The sequence below is a fragment of the Vulpes lagopus genome, chromosome 8 (assembly GCF_018345385.1).
Source record: "Vulpes lagopus strain Blue_001 chromosome 8, ASM1834538v1, whole genome shotgun sequence".
NCBI lineage: Eukaryota > Metazoa > Chordata > Mammalia > Carnivora > Canidae > Vulpes > Vulpes lagopus.
The window spans coordinates 21,658,071-21,683,640 of NC_054831.1; the positions used below are offsets into that span (position 1 = coordinate 21,658,071).

General features: G+C 35.9%; 1 protein-coding gene across 3 annotated transcripts; it reads left to right on the plus strand.

Annotated features, from left to right (window-relative positions):
- ESCO2 (establishment of sister chromatid cohesion N-acetyltransferase 2) lies at window positions 1–24,144 on the plus strand. 3 transcript variants are annotated; one of them, XM_041765164.1, is made up of 11 exons: window positions 1–138; window positions 1,403–1,471; window positions 2,265–3,054; window positions 5,206–5,299; window positions 9,836–9,893; window positions 13,018–13,141; window positions 14,201–14,332; window positions 15,175–15,264; window positions 16,037–16,180; window positions 18,929–19,104; window positions 22,683–24,144. In XM_041765164.1, the coding sequence occupies exons 2-11, from the start codon at window positions 1,419–1,421 to the stop codon at window positions 22,813–22,815; spliced, it is 1,794 nt and encodes a 597-aa protein (XP_041621098.1). In that variant the 5' UTR covers window positions 1–138; window positions 1,403–1,418; the 3' UTR covers window positions 22,816–24,144. The 3 variants fall into 3 exon arrangements, with proteins under 3 accessions (XP_041621098.1, XP_041621100.1, XP_041621099.1); XM_041765166.1 differs by lacking the exon at window positions 1–138 and adding an exon at window positions 236–307; XM_041765165.1 differs by lacking the exon at window positions 1–138 and adding an exon at window positions 767–1,012.
- Window positions 24,145–25,570: the final 1,426 nt, after the last annotated feature.

Sequence of the window (25,570 nt, forward strand, 5' to 3'; positions counted from 1 at the left end):
CGAGCCAGCCCTTGGAGAGTCCGAAAAGCGGCGAATCAGAACGCAAGCGGCTTCAACCTGCACGGGCGCGCGGTAATTTGAATACAGCGGAGGAGAAACTGGCTCCGCCGAAGAGAGGTTGCGGGCTTGGAGACTCAGGTAAGTGCTGCGCGGGGCTGGGGGTGGAGGCGTGGGGCGGAACACGGAGGAGCACGGGGGGTTCTGTGGAACGTGGGGGTGAACGTCAAGGAAAACGAGCTCTAGCTCAGGGCTTGGCGCCTCAGCAGCTCGAGACCGAAGCCACGCAGGGGATTCTCCGCACTGTGAGGTCAGCGGGTTTCCATCTTTCTGATTTAGGATTGCCTTGTCTCTTTCTGCCATGACTGGGTTCGGGGACAGGCGCGCTTTTCTGCCACACATTTCTTCATTCAGCCTCACAAGAACCTTCTCTTCAGCCGCGGTTCGACCTTGAGTTCCAGAGACCCTGGTTTCCTGTTTGACCTTGAAATCATGCTCGTGAATTATTATTAATTACTATACCTGCTCCGAAAGAAGGGGAAAGGAACGTACCAGGCTTTCTGGTGTTCGAGAATTAACGTGCAGGATTGTGTTGATTTTCAGCAGCCGAAGGAGGTCCTCGTATCTCAGGAACTAGGAAACCTGCGGCTTGCTCTAGGCTCCTCAGGAGTAAGCTGGGAGGCTCTTATGCCAAACCCGTTTCCTTGCTGAACTCTGAAGAAAAAGCTAGAAACAGCCTCTGTCCTCATGGAGCGTTCAGGCTGTTGAGGAAGACAGTTAAACCAACAAGAAAATGTGTCAAATGGAGCGTGAAGGAAGTGTAGGGTCTGCCGAGGGAAATCACAGAAAGATATCCCCGCAGAGTATTTGAACTTGGTATAAGTTAATCAAAGGGGGGGAAAATGTGCCCTAAAATCGAGTTTTAAAAAAAAATGCTTCCTCCTTGGTAGGATCATTTACCAGCTTGAAACAGATGTGCTAATTCTGCTATTATTTCTTGTTCTTCATTGCCATGGTAAAGTGTTTTTCCTTTTTTTTTCTCTTTTTTTTTTAACCTTCGTGGTTTAAATGTTTAATAAAATGATTTGCTTTTTAAAACACCTTCACTCGGGCAGCCCGGGTGGCTCGGCGCCTTTAGCCCAGGGCCTGATCCTGGAGACCCGGGATCAAGTCCCATGTCAGGCTCCCTGCATGGAGCCTTCTTCTCCCTCTGCCTGTGTCTCTCCTTCTCTCCCTCTCTCTCCCTCTTTCTCTCTCTCTCTCTCATGAATAAATAAAAATCTTTTTTAAAAATTGCCTTTACCCATCTAAAAGCTTTTTCAGACTCTGCAAGTATAATTTGATATAGTGATTTTTATATGTTATTGGATAAAATTGGTTATTTTACTTTTCCTATTGCTTTTAGGAGTTCGGTTAAGAAGATGTCAGCTTTTACTCTGAGAAAAAGGAAGCAGCCTTCTTTGAACTGTGACAAGTGAGTCTCATCCTGTGTGTAAAAATTCTTAAAAAAGAAAAATCCACCTCCTTGTGTTTCTTATATTCTCTCTTCTGTTTCTTAAAATTTCTGTTATTCTACTTGTCCTTTCTTGTGGTTATAGGAACATTTTATATTCTAATTCTAATCTGGAAATACTGTAAGCTTTCAACCTTAGTTATTTAGTGTCTTTGGAGAGAATCAGAAAGAGCTGTTTTCTATGACTTGGAAATGTATGTCAAATCTTTTATTACCTTGCTCCTTTTTCTTATATAATAATTTACAAAGTGTTTTTCATACAGTACTCCTCCTCTGTGAGCCATCCTAGAAAGTGTGTTTACTCAGTGCTTAGTACATGTCCTAACAGGATATAAATTATTCCCCACAGAACAAGCTTGAGGGAGTCAGTTTATTATTAGAATTAATACTTTTAGGGGACTCACAGTAGCCAGTAAAGCCAGATGAGCTATAAGTATATGGCCAAAACTTAGAAATAGGTCTTAAAGCGTATACACAGTTGCATGTGCATGCGCACATGATATCAAAGGTTCTTTCTTAACAGTGTTTGTTTTGGCAAGCGTTGTTGGGACTTACTTCTGAAAAATATTTCATTGCTTCGGTATGGACACATTTTGAGAATCCTGGTAAACTAATAGAGAATGTGTATGGATGGATGTTTGGTAGAGAGAATGTATTGTTTTTAGTATGATCTACAAGTATGGTTGTTTATTAGTTGTAGATTGGCATAAAATTGAAGCAAAATGATACTAATGGACTTCATTTCTTTTCATAGCTTATTATCAGACATTCCATCGAAGAAATTAATTTTGGACTCTGCTGAAAATACATTTCCATCACCTGATGAAAATTACAGTGATAACAATGAAAAGAAGGTTCATTGCTCTCAGCAAAGTCATTTCCTTTCAAATCCATCCGAAACAACTAAAACCAGATTGCCATCTGCAAGTCAAGGTTCACCATTTAAATCTACTATGTCTTCTGTATCCTTTTATAAGAAAGATAAGTGGTACCTCAACCCATTAGAGAGAAAGCTGATAAAAGAAAGTCGATCTGCTTGTCTAAAAAGTAATAATGAAGACCAATCTTTTCCTGTTGTGACAGAAAAAATTCAGGGAAAACCAGTCTGCTCCAAGAGGATGATTAAAAGGCCACAAAAGACTTCTAAATGTCAACCAAAATACAAATGCATCAAGCCTCCATCAAAAAATTCTAAAAGTTCCAAGCAAAATCGAGTGGCCTATAAGCCAATTGTAGAGAAAGAGAATAATTACTATTCAGCTCAAAATAATCTGAATGCTCCTCGGGTTCTAAGCCAAAAAGTCAAACCACAAGTTACACTCCAGGGTGGAGCAGCATTTTTTGTTAGAAAAAAGCCCTGTCTTAGAAAATTGTCTCTGGAAAACAAGCCATTACTGGAACTCACAGAAAAGAATATATCAAAAGTGATCAAAGATTCTAATGCAGAGACTGCAAGGCAAGTGCCAAAGTGCTTGTTACTAGAAAAAGAACCAAACATTGAGTTGCTTCATACAAGAAGTAAAAATGAAGAGAAATTAACAAAGGTAAAGAAAACCAAATATGTCACTTTAAAAACTAAGTTGACTATATGAATAACTTCAGTATACATAATACATATAACGTGGTTGAAAACTTTTTATTTTCTTCACAGTCCAACGGACTGCTTTTATGAAGCCAAATACTATATTTTAATCACTATGAAGAATTTAGGGGCAGAGTGGGATAATGGGACTTTTCTCTTTTGGCTTAAGGAAGCCTACATTTTCTTGCATTAAGGTATGCATTTCATTAAAAATTACTAAAATCCAGGGAAGCTTAGTGATTTTTATTTGGTAGTATTTTAGAAAGTAGAAATAACACAGGTAGTAGTTTTTCAGTATATGAGCATTTGGTTTTTTGTTGTTTCAGGTCATTATTTAAAGTACTAGATTATTTTGGAAATTGTAGAAAAAAAATTTTAGAAAAGACAATTTTTTTTTTTTAATATCTTGTTATTGCTGGCTAAGCCATGACATTCTGATTTTACTAATTCTCTTATTTTTTTCTGCCGAAAAACACCCCCATATCTTGACTGGATTTGTTGGTATGAGTGTATAATTTTATCAAAACTAATCATTGTATATTTTACATCTGTGGATTTTGCATAAATGTACCTCAATTTTAAAAAATGCACAATTCATGCTAGAATTCTCAAATTAGTAAAAGTGGCAGGGGAGAAGGGTGTCCACATTTCTACCCATCCATCTCCTGGTTAGTATTCTCCCTATCTGGTAATAAAGATACAGCCTTTATACAGTGACATGATGAATTCTCCACTACACTCTCCCTCTGCCTTGTTTTCTTCTCTGAACTTCATTATAAGGGGCATGATACTGAGTTCTGTCTAGTTTTCAGTAATCTTTGAGAAGCTGGGCTTTTGTGCACCTTATGTTTGTGAAACGGAGCTCTGCTCAAGTTAAATATCACTACTAGTAGTCCTCTCTCCTAGCCAAGGATGAATCCCGTCTTCTTTAGAGAGTACATCACCTTTCCTCAAATCCCTGTGGAGCCCTGAGAAATAATAGTAAACTGATGCATTGTCCCATCTCTACTGAGATGTAATGGTCTTGAATAGGAGTTCTACTTTAGTTGAAAGGGGTTTTTGGGGATCCCTGGGTAGCTCAGCGGTTTAGCGCCTGCCTTTGGCCCAGGGCCGGATCCTGGAGTCCCGTTATCGAGTCCCACGTCGGCCTCCCGGCATGGAGCCTGCTTCTCCCTCCTCCTGTGTCTCTGCCTCTCTCTATGTCTATCATAAATAAATTAAATTAATTAATAAATAAATTAATTAATTTTTAAAAACTTTAAAAAAAAGAAAGAAAAGGGTTTTTTTCCTTTCCTCCCAAGCTATATGTATTTTCTGAGTCTTACCAAATTAGTAGTGTTAGTGAAATACTTCAAAATGTTTTCTACTTTGTTTTTCCCCCTTCCCTGCTACTGCCCAACAAGTGGGATGTAGAAGCCTCCCAGCTACTCCAGAGAGTTCTTTTTCTTTCCTTGGCTGCCTGTTTTTGTTGTTGTTTTTTAAGATTTTATTCATTTATTCATGAGAGACACAGGCAGAAGGAGAAGCAGGGTCCTCATGGGGAACTGTTGTGGGACTCCATCCCAGAACTCCAGGATCACATGCTGAGCCATCCAGGTGTCCCTGGCTGTCTTTTTAAGGCTTATGACAGGTTGTCCCTTCCAGTTTGGTGGCTGCTCGGGAAATTTTTTTGACATTTTTACTTTTTTTTTTTTTTAATTTCATGATCATAGAAAGGATGTTTTATAATCGTCATTCTACCATCTTTATCAGGAAGTATATATTATACTTCCTGATAATATATAAGTATATAATATACTTCCTGATATTATATATTATATTTCAAACGTGTAATGCATTTTTGACAGGATGACAAATTACAGTATTAAATATGCCCACTCTATCTTTTGAAAGGTTATGTACATTTAGGGGAAATTATCCTTAAAGTAGTTTGAAAATTGAGGATTTAAAATCAGTTTAGAAGTGTAATTTATAATGAACTAGATATTTTGCTTTAGAAATAGATCTATTGGGATTCATTCATGAGATAGAAAATAATTAAGAATTATAGGTTTCTTTTTTTTTTTTTTTTGAATTATAGGTTTCCTTTAATTTTCTCTATTCATTATTTCAGGACTCATTTGGTGGAGTAGTTTCTTTAAGAGAATGTAAACCTAATGAAAATGCGTGTTTTCCTTCAGAGGATTCTCTCAGTAAAAACAAGGCGGGTAAGTAAGAGAAACTTCTCAAAATGAGTTTATTTATTTAGAGTGATAATTCATTACATGAGTCAATATGGAGTTATATACAATACTGTGTTGGTTTTTTTTTTTTTATTCAAGTATGTGGTGTGCTTTTTTTTAATTCAAGTATGTGGTGTTTGTATCTTTGTGTTTATCTCAGTGACACCTTTTTCTTTGATAAGCAACATGGTGCATTTTAAAAACAAGGGAGACTGAGGAGAGCCAGAGATGTTAGGCAGGAATTTAAATACGGATGTATGATTGGTTCATGTGATGTGGTCAAGTTACTTAAGCTCCCTAAAACGCAGTCTTCTCATCACACCTAACCTACTTATCTTACCCAAAATCATAGGAAGGAGTAAAAACAATTTGTGTTACATATTTGTGATTAAAGCCTTATTGTAAGATAATTTACAAAGCCATAGAAAGGACACTGAACTGGGCATCAGGAACCTTGGGATTTTGTTTAGGTCCTACCACTAATTAGCTATGTGATCTAGGGAGGAGAGCTCTAAAGTAAGAGGTTAGTCTTCATTTTTATATTTCTCTTCTGAAATCCCATTACTAACTTGTGGTATCATTGTTCGATTAAACAGTATTTACTAAACTATGAATATATAAAGAGGTTAATTAACATTTTGTTTTACCAACCAGATTCTTGGTGGTCACTTTACTTTGTTGGTTATATCTGTAAGTTTGGAAATAATGAAAATCCTAGGAGTATATATGTTGATTGAAGTGAGAAAACTGCAGTTCGTAGGAAGAAAACAAAGATAAAACTAAAAGCATAATCTGGAACAATAGTCCTTAAGAGGATCTAATGATATATATAGAAGAATTGTCAATAATGATAATTCTAAGATACACTGCTAATAACTAATATTTACTAGGTGCTGAATAGGTACCAGGCAGTGCTAAGTTTTAGTATGTGTCAGGCTTCACATGGGTTGTGCTATTACTGATATAATAGAACATGTAACAGAACAATAATGGCTTTCTCTTTACAGTATTTATAAAGTTTTTTTTTTAATAAATTTATTTCACTACACTAAGTTCATTTAAAGAAAACTAATGAATAAAAAATAATACAGATGGTATAAGGATATGGCAAAATTGATAAAGGTAGTATACAAATGGCAAAAGTTTATTACTTAATTACAATTTATCTTTTCTCACAACAACCCTAGGAAATGGATTTGTATACGCATTTTATAGTAGAGGAAACAAACTTACGTTAAGTAACTTACCTACAGCAGATCAGACCTGTCTTGTCCTTATTTCTAGAGAACGGGCTCTTTTTCTTTTTCTTTTTAAACGGGCTCTTATTTTTCAATGGAAAGTTAAAAGTTTGCTTTTTACCACATAGCCCACTTGCAATATATTTTTCTCTAATCAACTGCTCTTTTAACTTTGGTCCTTTTTTAAATTTTAAAAATTTTTTATTTTCTTTTTAAAGATGATTTATTTATTTATTCATGAGAGGCAGAGACATAGGCAGAAGGAGAAGCAGATTCCTGCAGGGAGCCCAATTGTGGACTGGGTCCTGGGACTCTGGGATCATGCCCTGAGCTGAAGGCAGACGTTTAATGACTGAGCCACTGGTCAGGCATGCCTGGTCCTTTTTTTAAAATAGGCTTTTTATTGTGCAGTAATTTTAGATTTATAGAAGAGTTAAAAAGTGCAGAGGGACGCCTGGGTGACTCAGCGGTTGAGCGTCTGCCTTTGGCTCAGGGCATGATCTTGGAGTCTTGGGATCGAGTCACATATCAGGCTTCCTGCATGGAGCCTGCTTCTCCCTCTGCCTATGTCTCTGCCTCTCTCTGTGTCTCTCATGAATAAATAAATAAAATCTTAAAAAAAAAAATGCAGAGAGCTCCTGGATATCTCTCACCCTATTTCCCCCCATTATACCATTTTCTATCTCCATGGCACGTTTGTTAAAACTAAGAGACTGATGTTATTAGTACATTACTATTAACTAAATGCTAGCCTTTATTTGGAGCTCACCAGTTTTTCCATTAATGGCATTTTTCTGTTCTAGGATCCAGTCCAGGGTACCACATTGCATTTAGTTATGTCTCGTTTATCTCCTCTGCTCTGACATTTACTCAGTCTTTTGTTTGTTCCATGTTTTTCATGATTTGACCTTCTTGAGTACTGATTGGCCAGTTATCCTATACAGTGGCCCGAATTTTGGTTTGTCTGATCCTTGTCTCATTAATCAACTGGACCTTCCGGTTTTGGGGAAGAATGCAATTAAGGGGAAGTACGCTTCTCACCACACTTAGTTGGGAGTACTTATATCCAAATGACATTACAGATGATGTTAACCTGTCATTTGGTTAAGATCAGGTTTGCAGTTTTTTCCTATTCCTTTTCTTTCTTCTTTCTTTCTTTCTTTCTTTCTTTCTTTCTTTCTTTCTTTCTTCTTTCTTTTCTTTCTTTCTTTTTTTTTTTTTTTTTTTAAGATTTTATTTATTCATGAGAGACACAGAGAGAGAGAGAGGCAGAGACACAGGCAGAGGGAGAAGCAGGCTCCATGCAGGGAGCCTGATGTGGGACTTGATCCCGGGACTCCAGGACCACACCCTGGGCTGAAGGTGGCACTAAACTGCTGAGCCACCTGGGCTGCCCTCATATTCCTTTTCCATACTCTATGCTTTGGAAGTAAATCACTAAGTCTAGCCCATCCTTTCAGGGAGGGGATTTTAAGCTCCATCATCTGGAGGGAGAATTACTTGCATATTTTATTTGGCATTCTTCTGTAAAGAAATGTTTTCTCTTCTCTTCTCATTATTTATTCGATCTTTAAATAAACGGACTCATGGATACTTATTAGTAGGGACACATGAATATTTTCTATTTTGGGTGATAATGGCATACTACATTATTCTACTGTTCAGATTGTTCTAGCTTTGACCATGAGAAGGTCTTTTCAGGTCCTTCTCTTTGGTATGTCCCATCCTTTTGTTTTTTGAACGCTTCTTTACTTTCCAGCACTTCAGGGTGCTCCGGGCTCATCTTGTATTTCCCCTGCCCCAGTCCTAGAATCAGCCATTTCTCCAAGGAAACTAATTCCGTTGGGTTTCTATTTAGAAACCAAGATCTGAACTTGTGCTCACTGTTCCCGGTGTGTCATTGCTTCTATGCCCTGTCAGCAGACGAAACTAGGAACTAGATGTATATATACTAACCCATGTAAACCCACGTAAACACACATGTCTGTAGCTGTTCTTATGTCTCTCCATCTGTACAGATACTAAATAAACACAAGTTCAAACCTAATGTCTCTGACTCTAATCCAGTACCATAACGTGTATCCCTTCCTTGCTTATTTATCCATAGCTTCCCACAGACAGTGGAAAACCTGGTTCCCACTGTTCACCATCCACCCACTTAATTGTTCAGTCCCACTACACCTGCACAATAATTTCAGAATTGTTAATTCACACTCCTGTAAGAAATATATACCAGTTAAGAGTATATTTTCAGTCCTTTTGTCTTTAGCCTTCTAATTTCTAGTTAAAACAGTTTTGTAAAGTCAGCTGCCCATTCTTCCCATACTTCTTTCATTGCAGTTATTCCATACAGTTCTGATACAGTTAGATTCACTTGTCACAGTCTGCATTTCATCTTGGGATCCCTTACCATCACGGCTAATGTTTAAATTTGATAAAGTTCAGCTTAATATTTTCTTTTATGTATTGTGTTTTTGATGTTATATGTAAAAACATACCCAAATCCATGTTCATGTGGATTTTTCTCTTATTTATTTATTCTTTTATTATTTTATTTATTTATTCATGAGAGACAAGAGTGAGAGGCAGAGGCACAGGCAGAGGGAGAAGCAGGTTCCATGCAGGGAGCCTGATGTGGGACTCGATCCCAGGACCCCAGGATCACACCCTGGGCGAAGACAGACGCTCAACCGCTGAGCCACCCAGGCATCCCTCTCTTATGTTTTCTTCTAAAAGTTATATAGTTTTACATTTTGCATATAGATCTGTGATCCATTTTGAGGTTTTTTTTTTTTTTTTTTTTTTTTTTTAAGATTTTATTTGAGAGGGAGAGGGACAAGCTGAGCATGGAGCCCGAAGCAGGGCTTGATGTTACAACTCTGAGATTATGACCTGGGCCCAAACCAAGAGCCAGATACTTTAACCCACTGAGCCATCCAGGCACCCCCCATTTTGAGTTAATTTTTATGGAAAAGTGTTGCCAGGATTTTTTGCATATGACTGTCCAATTGTTCCAGCACCATTTGTTGCCCATCCTTTCTCTGTTTAATTACTTTTGTCTCTTTGTCAAAAATCAGTTGGCTGTATTTGCGGGGGTCTGTTTGGGGCTATTTTGTTCTGTTGATCTAGTTGTCCTTTTGACAATACCATACAGCCTTGATTACTTGTTAAATCTTGAAATGAAGTGATTGGGATATTTTTGTCATATTAACCTTTAAAATTTTATGATTTTTTTTTATGATTTATTTTCTAATATAATTATTGTCATTTTCCCCCTGACCAGTTTCTCCTGAGTCCATTGTCTATCCTATCTTCAGTGTGTCTTCAGTCAATACAAAAAGGTAAGGATGGCTCTTGTTTCAGTGTTTAAAGTTTACTTAATTTTGAGTTCTCAGGGATCCCTGGGTGGCTCAGCGGTTTAGCACCTGCCTTTGGTCCAGGGCACGGTCCTGGAGTCCCGGGATTGAGTCCCGCGTTGGGCTCCTGGCATTTAGCCTGCTTCTCCCTCTGCCTGTGTCTCTGCCCCCTCTCTCTTTCTCTCTCTCTCTCTGTCTATCATGAATAAATAAATAAAATCTTTAAAAAAATTTTTTTGAGTTCTCTGGGTATCTTTCTTTCTTGCACTATTTAATTGGGAGAGTATTTTTATACCTCCCCACCAAGGGGATATTGAAAATAAGATGAAATCAGGCCCTCTCATAGAAACTTTGTAAGAACCTAAGGGTTGAGAGAAGGGAAAAATCTTCATGGGTTTGAGCAACAATAATTGCTAAATTAATTTTTTTTAAAGATTTTATTTATTTGAGAGAGTAAGAGAGGACGAGCAAGGGGGAGGAGGAGAGGGAGAAGCAGACTCCTTGCTGAGCAGAGACCCTGATGCGGGGCTCGTTCTCAGGACCCTGAGATCATGGCCTGAGCCAAAGGCGGAAGCTTAACCAACTGAACCACCCAGGTGCCCCATTTTGCTAACATTTTTATACAGTACCTAGCCCATAAGAAATAGTTTATATTGTTCATCTCATTTGATTCTTAAAACAACCTAGAAGGTAGATCCTATTAATGATTCCATTTTCAGCTAAGGAAACTGATAGTAATCCAGTTAAAATTGCACAGCTTTGAGGTGCAACAGCTCTTAGCAGCCATGACTAGAATCTGTATCTGGATTAAAGCCCATTCAGCTATATTGCCTTTCCCGGGTGACTACATATTAATAATAGTTAATGTTTGACGAGCATTTACAACCTCCTGATGTAGGTACCATTATTATTGCCCCCATTTTATAGACTAGGAAACTGGCCAGAGGAGTAACTTACAGCAGCTCAGTGCTGTTAGAAATCCCAGCTGAAGCTGCTGCTATCTTAGGAATGGGTAGGTATGAACAGAATAGATGGGAAAGGTCTGGAAAAGATGTTTCTTATAGCCTTAACATCTTCCTGAGTGGCTTTGGTCCTTCTCTCTCCACTTGATGATAAATAACTAGAGGTATTGAGCAAGGAGCCTGTAGCTAAGTTCTACTTTTCAGAGCACCTCACCATAAATTAACTGAGATTGGGTTGGGTGGGCAACTTTCCCTCTTTAAAGGCCATATTTCTAGGTTTCTGCACCTTTTCTGTCTTTCATGACTATTCATTGAGGATTGGAACCTACCACAATTACCTGATAACAGTGTATAAACTAATTTAATCTAGCCTAAGGAGATATTAGGATATGGTTGGTTAAATTATTTGAAATTTCTCTTTATGCAGGACCCAAAGGTCAGATCTCCTCATTCTCTTGTGGATTAACCTATGACTTTTACTTTAGATAGGTTACAGATTCTCCAGGCTCTTTGTTTACTCTTTTGGCAAACATTTATAGAGTACTACATGGTATTGAACTATTACTGAGTTTTGGAGCTGTGAAGATAAAAACATTGTCCTATCATGGAAGTTATGGTTGGAAGAAGACAGGCATTTAAATGAATGCATGTAATGAAGTATTAAAATTACTAAGATAGAAATAAAGAGATTGTGGTCATATGTGCAGGGATAGGAAGAGCGGAGTTCCTTAGTAAAGGAACAGGAGAGGGCCAAGCAACTAGAGAATGTGTTTTATATTATGGGCATGTACCATAGGTGGTTTGTCCAAGCAGTTTAAAACTATCATATCGAGAATCTTTAAAGTGGAATAATGCATCTCTCACAGTAATTTATTTACAGTAAATTATTTAGTGAAACTTCTTGGTTTTTAGTTTTATGTATATTTCTGTATTGGTCAAAATGTAAAATACATTTCTTACCATAATGTCAAGTCAATTTGAAAGACATTCTAGTCAAATACAGGATAGCTTGGCTTAGTCTTGAAGCACTGGACAGATTTTTTCCGTGTGTGTGTGTGTGTGTGTGTGTGTGTGTGTGTGTTTAACTTGTTTTCTCTGAATCTCTTACTTTGGGCACCTGTCTTTTTTCCTTGCCAGTTTTCTTTTACCTTTACTCTCCACAGATTTTTATTCTTTTGGTTCTTGGAAAACCAGGGTCTTTGATGATAAGACAAGAGTTATAAACTCAGGGCCTGCAGAGATTGGGTGAAGAGTGGAACCAACTGAAGAATGTATACCTCATCTAAAAGCACATGCACTGCTATGTTAATTACATTCTTTGAAGAAAGAATGGTCTGGTGATCTTACAGTGGCTCTTGCAATATTGGAAATACACATATTTAAGTGAAATCTCTAGGTATTGAAATATTGGTAGCTAATCCAAAGTTTTAAACACTGTGTAAGCCAATCAAAACATACCTGCTAGCTGGATTTGGCCTGAGAGCCTCCAGTTTACAACCTCTGTAAGCCAATCCCAACATTCTTTCCTAATGAGAACAGGTTGTCTCAACACCATCTATCCAGCCAAAATATTTTTTTCTAAGTATTTGAGACTAGTGGGGTGGTGCATTAGGTATGAGGACCAGTGAATATGTTAGCCTCACCCAGCTGCCCAAGTAGAGCTGTTGGATCATAATATTGCTGGTGGCTGATGTCCTGTGGAATTGTGGAGTTCAATAATAGAATCTACTTATTTGCTCTGCTGCTACTGGAATTTCTTTATGTCTACATGGGTAAACATTGCCCTAAAGTTGGCAAAGCAAAAAAAAAAAAAAAAAATCACTTTTTAAGAAAAGTAAACTTGTGACTGCATTATGTGCATCTGGTAGTATTAATGAGGGTCCCTTGGACTTGGAGTTAGAAGATGAGGATTTGTGTCTAACTGCCGTTCTTTACTAGTTAATTTACTTGGAGTAAACTACTGATCCTCTCTGGGCTTCAGGTTTCTTATTCTGAACCCTGTTACTTCAAGTTACTGTCAATAGAGCAATAAAAATTGCAAGGTGCTCTGCAAATATGTACATATCCTCATTGTAATTCCTCCGACATTTTTAGTTTATCAAATAATTAAATAATATAGTAATAGTTTATTAACTTTCATTTCAAAGATCTTTAGTTGAAGAACAGTCTTCTGTGGGATCTGTCATATCTGCTAACTTGAAACAGATCAACATGCAGAAAAGTACTAATGCCAGGGATACAAATAAAGAAACAGAAGACCAGCTCATCATTGTGAGTAAATTTAAAACAAAGCTTCTCTTGTGCATGTGGCTTAGACATGTTGTCTTAGCATAGTTAACATGGTTTACAGACATTCTGAGTTTTGTAAATGCCAGCTTTGTTGTAGTGATAGCATTTAAAGATAGTCAAGTAGATTTTCAAACTCATAATGTTGGACAATGCTAGTAATTTAGTAAAATGTTGATAAATGAGTGGTCTTCAGATAGGACAATTCTTGTTGATCCACAGAATATTTGATGATAATAACTACACTGTATTAGACTTGGGTTTGGCATATTATGGCCGTGGACCAAATGGCCTATAAGCTTAGAATAGCTTTTATGTTTTTAAAGGGTTGGAAAAAAGAAAAAGAGAAGAATGTGAGACAAAAAAAGCCTAAAATGTTTTCTGTCTGGGCTTTTGCAGAAAAAGTTTCCCAGTCCCCCTGTATTCATTCGGAACTTGGTATTTTCAGTAGCATTAAACAATACCTCATGAGATAGAATGGAAGTTAGTAAGCCATAAAATGGAATATTCCTGACTTTCCTGTATTCATGAATTTATGCTTTTTCTAAACTTTTATTATATATTTTTTTATCAACTCTTGCAGCAAATAATTTTAATATTCTTAATCACTTAAGGAAAAAAATACTATATGATAAATATACAAGTCCTGAGACTTTTCCCCTGCCTCTTTGAATTGAAACAAGGCCTTTTCAGGTCTCTCATTTAAGATCTTAGTAAAGAAACTATTATTTATCTTAGCTATTATCTTTATGATTTAATTTGATTCCTTCTAAAATTGTGGGTCTGCCAAAGAATCTTCATTTTTTTTATACCATCAAAATGGTATAATAAATAAAAATTCATTTCTTTCATCAAGTTCTCTTCTCATTCCATTTTGTTTAGGAGATGGGGGAAGAGGATATAGTAACCAGACTTTCATTTAGTATTTTACTCATGCCAGCACAAAAGAAAAATTAGGGAGAAATTTGAATGAATGGTTACATGAACTAAATACAGAGCTATTTGTGATATGTTTAAGATGGACTTTTTCTTTCCCAATTACAGGATGCAGGTCAGAAACATTTTGGAACCACTGTGTGTAAGTCTTGTGGCATGATCTATACTGCCTCCAACCCTGAAGATGAACTGCAGCATGTTAGGCATCACCACAGATTTCTGGAGGGAATCAAATACACAGTAAGTAAAAAATAGGCTTTCAATTTGTTCTAAAAGTAAAATTGCTTTAAAAGATACATTTCTTTTGCTTAAACATTGAAAGGTTTATATATCTATAAATACCATCTGCAGTTGTGTTGTCTTTATACTTGAGGTTGATGATATTTAAAAGTTAACTTTTAATAAAAGTGCTATTTCAAACTTTCTATCCTAATAGAAGTATTGTTCTAGGTTGAGTGAACACCCTTCATCGTCAACTCTAGCCTTTTGAGCAGAGCTGAACAATTTAGAATACAAAACTTAAAGAGTTAAGGAGACTCCACTTCCCTGCACCTCCTCACTTTACTTTCTTTCTTGTAGACAGGATTAGAAAAACAGCTTTTCTGTGGCTTCTGCAGGCTTTTTCTTTTCTGATAAGAGAGGTTCCACCTTTTTATAAAGCACCTTTCTAGTCCAATACATTCTATTGTTGGCCTTTGTGATTTGTGCCTGCTACTCAAGTGGATTATCTTTTTTCCTATATTTTTAGTGTGGTTTATTAAAACTGCTTATCTTAGCCCTCTTCCACCTTCCTACTCCTAATAATTCATCTTCTTTTTTTTCCTATATATTCCTATGAAGGGCTCTTTAATTGATTTTGCTTTATTTTGTAGTAGATTATGTACATATCTCCTTCTAGAGTGTCAGCTCTTGAGGACAGGCACTTTTATTTTAGGCATCTTTTATTTCCCTTTTCGTATCCCTTTAGATAAATTGTGTCTTTTTTCATATCCTTCATTGTTCATCTTTTTGTTCTTAACAGACTATTTAATGTTTTTCTCCCCCCTCTTCAAATTAAACTGTGACTTTTTTTCTTTGGTCAGGGCTGGAAAAAAGAACGTGTTGTAGCAGAGTTTTGGGATGGGAAAATTGTGTTGGTCCTGCCACATGATCCAAGTTATGCTATCAGAAAGGTATGGAGCATTCGTTTTTTAATCCTTGTTCTCCTCCTACTCCCTCTTTCTCCTCTCACCAAGAAATCAATGTAGTTTGACTTATAAAACACCTTTCCTGATAGCTAATCCACTTTGGTGCTCACGCAGGGATGACTTCCATAGTGGTTTATATAAAACTAAATTTGGAATTATAAGACAAAGTGTCAGTCAAAGATTAAAGAAAACAGTTATCTGTTTTATCCTTTACCTTCATTTTTACTTGTGAAAAATAAACTAAACTTTTCAATATTGAGACATTAATGGCCCCAGAATATATTTCTCTAGTGGTGGTGTTTGTTTCTTGGGCTAGATGTTGAGCCCCCAGTGAATAATGAATAAAGCTGAAACAAAATCTGTTTTGGCACTTTCTACTCCTAATTCCCCCAGGAGTCTGCATTTCTTTTTGTTGAAAGTGATCTGTAAAATATGTTTTTCAAACCCTGTTTCCAAAGTGGCAGATGCATCAATAGTAAAGTAATTTGAGGAGTGTGTAAATTTTAGGAAATAGAGGTAAAAAGCTAAAATGATAGTAATCACAAATTTTGTGATTATATATATAAATATATATTTATATATATATTAAATATAGTTAATATATTATAATAATAATTTAAATAAATTATTTAAATAAATATAATAACTTAAATATTTGTAAATATATTAAACATATATTTATATATTTATTAAATATATATACAGTTTCTGTTCTTTTTAAAACAAGTTAATCTCTTTTGGTTTTTAACATCATTAGGTAGAAGATGTCCAAGAACTTGTTGATAATGAATTGGGCTTCCACCAAGTTGTTCCCAGATGTCCAAACAAAACCAAGACTTTTCTCTTCATATCTGATGATAAGAAAGTAGTTGGGTGTTTAATTGCAGAGCCCATCAAACAGGTATGGTATATGTCTTAAATTATTAGTGTAATGTGTGAGCAGAAACGTAGTTGGGTGAAATCTCAATAAGCATTTAAGAATACTATTAATGACTTTTTCCACCTCCAAAAGTATCCTTGGCCATATCAATAATTGAAGTCATTTAGTTCTATTATATTTGGCATTTTGTCATATGTAAGCAGAATAAGTAAGTCAGTCTTATGTTCATGTGGTCATTTCCATACCTGGACTATAAAATACAGTGATTTTAAATAAGCAAATCTATAGAGCCCAGATATTGTACATGTGACTTAGTGCAGCTTAATATATTTGGCAAAATAATTATTGTTCCTTAATTAGAATCTATATTAGGTGCTAATTAGCAATGTTCTGGACGAGGAGTTGGCAAACATCAGCCCCTGGACCAAGTTTGGCCCACTACCCTGTATTATAAATAAAATTTTATTAGAACACAGCTATGCTTATTTCCATATCATCTGTGGTTGGTTTTTGTAACAGAGATCACATGGCCCAAAGAACCTAAAAGTTGCCAACTTTTATTCTAGAATAAAGAGATATAATTTTTGCCTTCAAGATGATTACAGTATAATCTTTAGCTACAGAGAATTATAGTGTGTGTTCTATAGTGTGTGTCTTCAGAGAATTATCAGTGTGTTCTTTTTTACCTGACTTTATAGTATCACACACTGATGTCGCCTACCTTTTAAAAATATTGTCTTAAAATGTCTTAAAAAGATATTAACATAAATTTATCTTACACCTTTGTGTAAGTGCCTCCCTTTCTCCTCTCACTTCTATCTTTTTTTTTTTTTTTTAAAGATTATATGTATGTATTAGAGAGAGAACAAACAAGTGGGGAGGGGGCAGAGGGGAGAGGGAGAAGCAGACTCCTGGCTGAGTGAGGAGCCCAAGACCCTGAGATTATGACCTGAGCCAGTCACATAACTGAGCCACCCAGGTGCCCCTCATTTCTACTCTCTTTATTGCTCTTTCATATTTTCTCTTTTTATATATATATGTGTGTGCGTATACACACATATATCACATACATAAATCACATATATATATATATATATATACACACACACACACACATATGTATGTACACACATAATATAGTCTCCTGTGTGTTTATCAACAGTTGGAGCAAAAAAATAGCTGGTTTGTATTAATGATCAATTTGACCTTTTATTTTAAAGAAGTAGACTGTATATGTAGTGATGATAGGCAAATATAGCCAACATATTCTCTTCTTTTTATTTCAAAAGCAGTTTTCTTGATGGTAAAAATTAAGTACCCAGCTATCAGAGCAGCTACACTAAAAAAATTGTGACAATACCAAATGCTGGGAAGGATGCAAGGAAACTAGGTCTTTTGGACATTGTTGTTGGAGGGAACAGAATGTTAAGACTGTAAAACATTTGGCAGGTTTTTTTTTTTTTTTTTTTTTAAAGATCTATTTCAGAGAGAGGGAGCAGAGCATGTGTGCACACACAGTGGGAGAGGGGCAGAGAGAGGAGACAGTCCAAAACAGACTCACGTCGAGCACGGTGCCAGCGCAGGGCCCAATCTAACGACCCTGAGATCATGACTCAAGCTGAAGCCAGGAGTTGGAGGCTCAACCAACTGCACCACCCAGGCACCCTGACTGTTTCTTTAAAAAATTAATCATATAAATTGGATTTAAATAGAATATTAAAAAAAATAATAATCCTATGTTTTTCGTATGACCCAGCAATCTTACTCCTGGGCATTTATCCCAGAGAAATGAAAACTTACTCCACACAAAACCCTATACCCGAATGAGGATGGCACTTTTATTTGCAGTAGCCTGGAAACAATGAAAGTGTTTTTCAGTAGGTAAATGATTACACAACTGGTACATCCATTCAATGGAATATGACTTAGCAATTAAGAGGAACAAACTGTTGATATATGCAACAGCTTGGATATATGTCAGGGGCATGTACCAGTGAAAAAAAGCCAATCTCAGAAGGTCACATGATGTATGAGTCCATTTATATGACATCCTCCTAAAAAAACAGAATTTTAGAGGTAGAGAACAGATTGAAGTTGCCAGAGCTTAGAGATGGTGAAGGGGGAAAGGTGGGTATTGTTATACAGAGGTAGCAAAAGATCTTTGAGATGATAGAGTAGCTCTGTATACAGGTTGGCTGTGGTGGTGCTTAAATGATTATGCAGGTATGATGAATTGCTCCATGACATAGAACAATACGCCTATGTTAATACCTGTATTAATCTCTTGGTTTTGGTATTATAGGTTAGTTACAGAGGAAACTGGGTGAAGGATACATTATTTCAAAATAGGAAGTTTAAAAAAGTCCTTAAATGCTGACCAAACTTCATAGTTAGTATGCAAAAATCTTCCTTAGTGTTATCAGTTTCTTAGGATATCATATAGTTTAGGCTGGAGAGAATGGGAGAGCTTTATGTACTATATTAAAAGGAAGAGTCTGATTTTTATAATTTTTTTAGTCAGAAGAAGGAAGTTTCATAATGGTATGTAATACACTAGAATGTGGGAATATCTCAACGTCACTAGTATTTTTTTAAGCATTGTGTCACTATAAATGGATAAGAATTCAAAAAGCGCCAGAATTTTAACATTTTTGGTGAAGGTATAAGATTAATTTTAGATACTTAAGTCTTGTTTAAGGAATGGATTTTAAAGAGAAATGTAAACTCAACTGTATTGCTAGCTCTGTATGCATCTGTATATTATTGCAGGCCTTCCGTGTCCTTTCTGAACCAACTGGTCCAGAATCTGTAAGCTCTAAAGAATGTCACCGGGCTTGGCAATGTTCAGATGTACCACAGCCTGCAGTATGTGGAATAAGTAGAATCTGGGTCTTTAGGTTGAAACGAAGAAAGCGCATTGCAAGACGATTGGTAGATACTCTCAGGTAAGAAATAACATAAAATGGTCTAGGCCCAGATTAGCTTTCCCAGAACCTTTCCTGGCTCATGAGTCAAAGGGAATGATGATGTTAAGACACTTCTGTTTAAGTACTATCAAAGTCAGGCAAAGGCAAGTGTTGGCACTTGAGGGGAAAAAACCCCCCCACTAGATGTACTCACTCAGTTTAGGGCACAACATTCCAAGTATGAACATTATAGCCCAGTGCTAATCAAACTACCTGCAGTGAAAAACTAGTTTAGTTATAGACCAACACTTTTAATAAAATGAGATGAATTGCTAGAAAGTGAAATAGAAAAACAAAATAAAAAATGGAAGATACAGCCCAAATTTTTATTAGACTCAGCAGATATAAAAAAGTTAACATGCACTAAATATAATTTATACAAGTAAAATATAAGTTTATAAAAAAGAACTACAGAAATTGCACATATTCATGAACTGGTATGTGACCAGGTAATTAGCGAAGACTTACTATTAACTCATATATATAACTAAATATAAAACTGAATTAGTGAGGCAACCCACAAAATGGGAGAAAATATTTTCCAATTATTCATCTCATAAGGGCCTAGTATATCCAGTATATATGAAAGAATTCTTACTGTGCAGCAATAGAAAGACACCCCCATTTCAAGATGGGCAAAGGATTTTAATACACAGTTTTCCAAAGAAGAAATATATATGGCTGCTATCGAGGATTTGCAAATCAAAACAATGATGAGATACCACTTCACACTCACTAACGTGACTATAAATTTTTTTTTTAAAAAAAGGAAAATAACAAGTATTAGTGAGGAACAAATATTGTGGAGAAAATTGGAATCCTTGTATATTGCTGGTAGGAATGTAAAATGGTACAGCTGCTATGGAATAATAGTCTGTAGTTTCTCACAAAACTAAACTGTTAACCATATGAACCAGTAATTCTACTCCTAGGTATATACTCAAAAGAAATGACAGCAAGTGTCCATATAAAAACTAGTACATAAAGTTTTATAACAGCATTATTTTTTTAAGAGCCAAGAAAGTGTAAACAACCAAATTTATGATTAGTGGATAAATACAATGTGGCATTTCTGTACAATAACACAATGGGATATTATTTGGCCATAAAAAGGAATGAAGTATTGACATCTACTATAACATGGATAAACCTTGGAAATAGTATGCTCATTGGAATAAGCCAGTGACAAAAGACCCTGCATTGTATGATTCCATTTACAGAAAATATCTAGAACAATAAAATCCATAGATAGAAAATAGTAGTTTCCAGGGACTGAGGGCAGGGTAAATGGAGAGTGACTATTGATAGGTATAGGGTTGCTTTTTGGGATGATGAGCTGTTCTGGAACGGATATTGGTAGTTCCACAGTTGTGTGAGTATATGAATAACCACAGAATTGTACACTTCTAAAGAGTGAGTTTTATGATATATGAATTGTATCTCAGTAAAAAATAAGTGATTTGCCATTTTAAACTCCCAGGTGCACACTTTCAACTAACATTTAATTACTTGAAGTTTCTTAATGTGACAAATGAACTTATTTCTTGCTTGTAAATGTACCTGATGTAGGTTTGCTTGAATGAGTTTCACACAACTTACTCTCTCGACCTCTATACATAAGTTAAGAGGTTACAATCCAGTGACCACACTTTGAGTAGTGCTATTCTAGCCTTTTGAGTCCTATGCACTTTTTAAGAAAGAACACCCAAGACCATTGTGGGATCCAGTGTTGGGCCATAATCCTAGTCCCCTGTACATGCCTTATAAAGGGGAACAGTGAGAAAAATTAGCGTCTGTAAAGATTTTTATTTGATGGTTAATTATGAAATACCTCTGTTTTCTATATTTTTTAAGGAATGCATAAATTTGGCATGGGTAATACCAGTATCTAACCTAGTTCCACCAGTCTAGTCTAATGTTTCTCAAACTTAGAAGTCTGTATGAATCACCTGGGGATCTTGTTAAAATGCAGGTATGATTCGGTCGGTTGGGGTGGGACCTGAGATTCTGCATTCCTGATAAGCTCTGAGGTGATGAAGAATGTTGCTGGTCTGTAGATCATACTTTGGGTACCAAAGCAATAGGTTATCTATAAGCAATAATGAATAAAAAGTTAAGTTACCTTTAACAGAGAAATAAAAACATTCATTTGAGAACACATCTCTTCTCACATCTGTGATTTGGAGATACAGGTAATTGGCAGCAATCCTGTAATGAGGAGCCTTGGGTTCAGTTCTCTCTTGTCTGTACAGGCAATATATGTTTAATCCTCATAAGAGTAGAATATTGTTCCTAGTTGTTTGATATAGGCAACTGAGGCTCACCTGGGGATTATTAGTACACATCTATACTGACAGGCAAATGAAATGACAGGACTCGAACCCACAGATCTGAAATTCTTTCCATAGCTGCTATCGCCTGTAAAGACAGTAAGATCTGTTTAATCAAACCAGTGTTTTGCTTTGGATTCTAGGAAATTTAGCAATAAACCGTGTACAAAATTACATATTATCATATGCTTATATCTATCTTCTCATTGAATCCAGTCTTTAATTTTATATTTTTTGAAATAACTTCAAACCTATAAAAGAGTAGCAAGAATAGTAAAAAGCCCTTATTTACCTTTGCCCAGATTCATCAAGTTGTAACATTTGCTTTCTGATTTATGTGCATGATGTCCCTTTAGCCCTTAGTGCTTCAGCGTATATTTCTTAACACCAAAGATAGTCTTTTACATAAGCACACTTCAGTCCTCATATATGGGATATTTAATGTTAATGGAATGCTTTTATCTGACATACTGTCCATATTTTAGTTTTGTCATTTATCTCCAATGTCCTTCATATTCATAGCATTTTTTTTTTCCTGCCAGAATCACATTGCATTGTTGTCCTAGCTCTTTTGTCATCTTTCCTAACTTGGAATAGTTTCTTACTTAGTCTTTGTCTTTTATGGCATTGAAGAATCTGAAGAGTACTGGCTACTTTATGGAATTTCCTTCAATTTTGTTGAATTCTTTTAACCGTTTCATTGTATTACTTTTAATCCTGGCTGAGCTGGGTCAGGAGAGTTGTGGTCAAAATGCAGGTTAGTTTTTGCCTCTTTTAAGCTCCGAGTGTGTGGTGTGGTTGAGGAGAATAGTTGTTGGTTAAAGTTGTTGATGGTGAGTTTTTGGTTTTAATGCACTATTGCTTTTAATCAGCAATATTACCGCCTGTTTGTTGCTCATTACCATGGATCCTCTCGAGTCAGCTACATAATTTGAATGGTTCCTTTTGCATCTCAGCAGAATTTTTTCTGGACCTCAGTGTGCTCATGTGTGAAATGGTATCATTAGACTTCCACCTCTAAAATCTAAGGCATTAAATCACTTTATCACTTACTAAAATATTTTTTATTGTAATCAAGAGAATTTAAAGAAATTGAAATTTTATATATGAATTGCTTTTTCTTGAAGGAGACAAAAATATATATATAATTAGAATTTTAAGTTGATTTCATTGTTAAATTGTTTTTTCCTTTTCTTTAGGATTAAATTGTCTTTTCCTCTTCTTTAGGAACTGCTTCATGTTTGGCTGTTTTCTCAGGACTGACGAAATAGCATTTTCTGACCCAACACCAGATGGCAAGTTATTTGCAACCAAATACTGCAACACCCCTAATTTCCTTGTATACAATTTTAATAGTTGAGCCCAGTGTCTACTATAGAACAGTTACTATGTGGATGACTTCAGACACATTTGTTAAATGTGAACTATTTAACAAATATCAAAACAAAAATACTAAGATGCACACAGAGACACATAAACCTGTATCAGTTTTGTTCCTTATGAATTAAAAAGTGAGAGATAAATTTGTTGAAAATTATCTGGGTATTCAAAAAAAATTCTCTCCAGCACTAGAATCCTTAATTATGAAACTTTGTAGCTATAACTGGAAAATGACATGCCTCCTACATAAAAACATTGACAAAACAAGGTGGTTTCCACAGATATGTGACCACTTATCTTTTATAAAGCAGACTTTGGCACCAGGATTATCTCATGCTCAATCAGAGGCAAATAGCAAAATTTAAAGACAGGCAAATAATTTCCATGCCCTGCCTTTAAAGGTAATTCCTGAATTCTGTACACAAAATTCTCACTTTATAGGTGTTGGCTAGAGCAACTCAGTTTGAAAGTATTTAGAATGTGTCTTGAATTTTTAATTTTTAAGAGGACTCTCCCATATTTATTGTAAAGAATGAGTAAGATTTCCATATCCTTTTATGTAACACAATTCTGTAGCTTAGGGTTTTAATCCTTTTGAACAACATACCTGTCTTCAGACTTAATTACAGTTAAACATAATAGTTGCACTATTGTCATTTCATGAATTTCAGTGTGTGAAAATGCTGATTGTGCTACTCACCTTTAGTGCGCTTGTTCCTGAGGATCAGTGTCATTAACAAAATGGATCCCCAGTTGGATTAGAGGATTCCTATGGTTACATTCTTTAAATGTTTGAATGTTTAAGATATATCTTGCTCTGAGAAGTCTGGCAAACGTTCTGACAAAGTGAAGAGTAATATATAACTGAGGTTAGTAAATAAATGTATCTAGCCTGATGGGCCAGAGAATGTAATGACATTATATAAATACAGCTCAGTATGCGCACATTTTTCTAGTATAATTCTTGGATACTTACTTTAAAGAACAAAGAATTATTCATATTGTTTTGATTTTAAAATTCATATAACTGCTTATCTGGCAATAGGACTCTAGGGAAATTTTCTGTGTTGTGACTGTAGAGTCAGTTCATCTGCATTCTTTTATTTTCCTATGTTAACATGTTCCCCAAGTGTAGAAGCCTGGATTCCAAAAAGAATGTGGAAGTGTTAAAATGTGTGTGATTATGCCAACATTTTAATGCTGTTTTCTGCACTGCTGTTTTTGTTTTAAATATTTTATTTAAAATTTTCTATTAACATTATTTTGCTTGTTCAGTGCTTTGTGATGAGTCAATTAAAATTCCTTTCAATTGTCTGTTCTTATATAACCAAATGCACTGATTTTCTTTCTAAAGTATTTTTGTGATTATAGAAACCGTATATGCTCTTTGATTGTAAAAACCAATGATGGGAAACATATCCACACAAAAACCTGCACACTGGACATTCCTAGCAGCTTTATTCATAATTGCTAAATCTTGGAAGCAACCAAGATGTCCTTCAGTAGTTGAGTGTACATCCAGACGATGGGAAAAAGAATGAACTATCAAGCCCCCAAAAGGCACAGAGAAACCTTAATATTACTGAGTGAAAGAAGCCAATGTGAAACGGTTACCAACTGTGTGATTCCAACTGTATGATATTCTAGAGAAGGCAAAACCGTGAAGACCATAAAAAAGATAAGGGGCTCAAGGGGAGAGAAGAATGATTGGTGGAGCACAGGATTTTTAGGGCAGTGAAACTACTCTGTATGACACTAAGAGTAGCTCCATCTCAGACGTTTGCCCGAACCCCTAGAATGGATAACACCGAGAATAATCCCTAATTTTTCAGGGTGGTTCAGTTGCAACAAATGTCCCATGTTGATAGGGGGTGTTGATGGTAGGGGAGGCTGTGCATGTGAGGGGGAAGGGAGTATATGGGAAATCTCTGCTTCATCCTGATTTTGCTATGAACTTAAAACTGCTCTAAAAAAAAAAAAAAATCTTACAAAAACAAAAAAACCCAGGAAAGTCTGAAATATTATTATAGCCAAGGAGACATGACAGCTAAATGTAATGTAATCCTGGATCAGAAGAGGACGTTGGGTGAAAACTAGATATATCCGAACAGTATATTTTAGTTAATATATCAATATTGGTTTGTTGGTTTGTTAATTGTGACAAATATACCAATATAAAATGTTGATAATAGGGGAACCTAGGTGTGGGATATGTGGGAACTCTCTGTGTTGCAATTTTTCTGTAAATCTAAAAAATTTTTTAAAGTTTATTTTTAAAAATGTACATAAACTTTAAAAAATGTACATCTCAGTTATCAAACATCTTCATAATTACTACCCAGGTTAAAAAAAAAAAAAAAAAAACACTGCCAGCTCCTCAGATGTCTTCCTCATTGTTCTCTTCAATCATCATTTTCCTCAAATATAACTATCTTTTAAAAAAAAATTACAGAGAGAGAGTACCAGCAGGGAGGGGACAGGCACAGGCAGAGGGAGAGAGAGAAGCAGATCCTGCCACAGGGAGTAAGACACTGAGGCTCCATCCCAGGACCCCGGGATCATGACCTGAGCTGAAGGCAGACACTTAACCACCTGAGCCACCCAAGTGCCCCAAACTACCTTTTGATGTCTAAAATTATAGTCTGTTTTTGAACTTGATATAAATTGAGTATAGTGTCAAGATGCATCCATGTTATTCCATCTATTGGAACTGGTTCCATTTTCATCGCTGTATA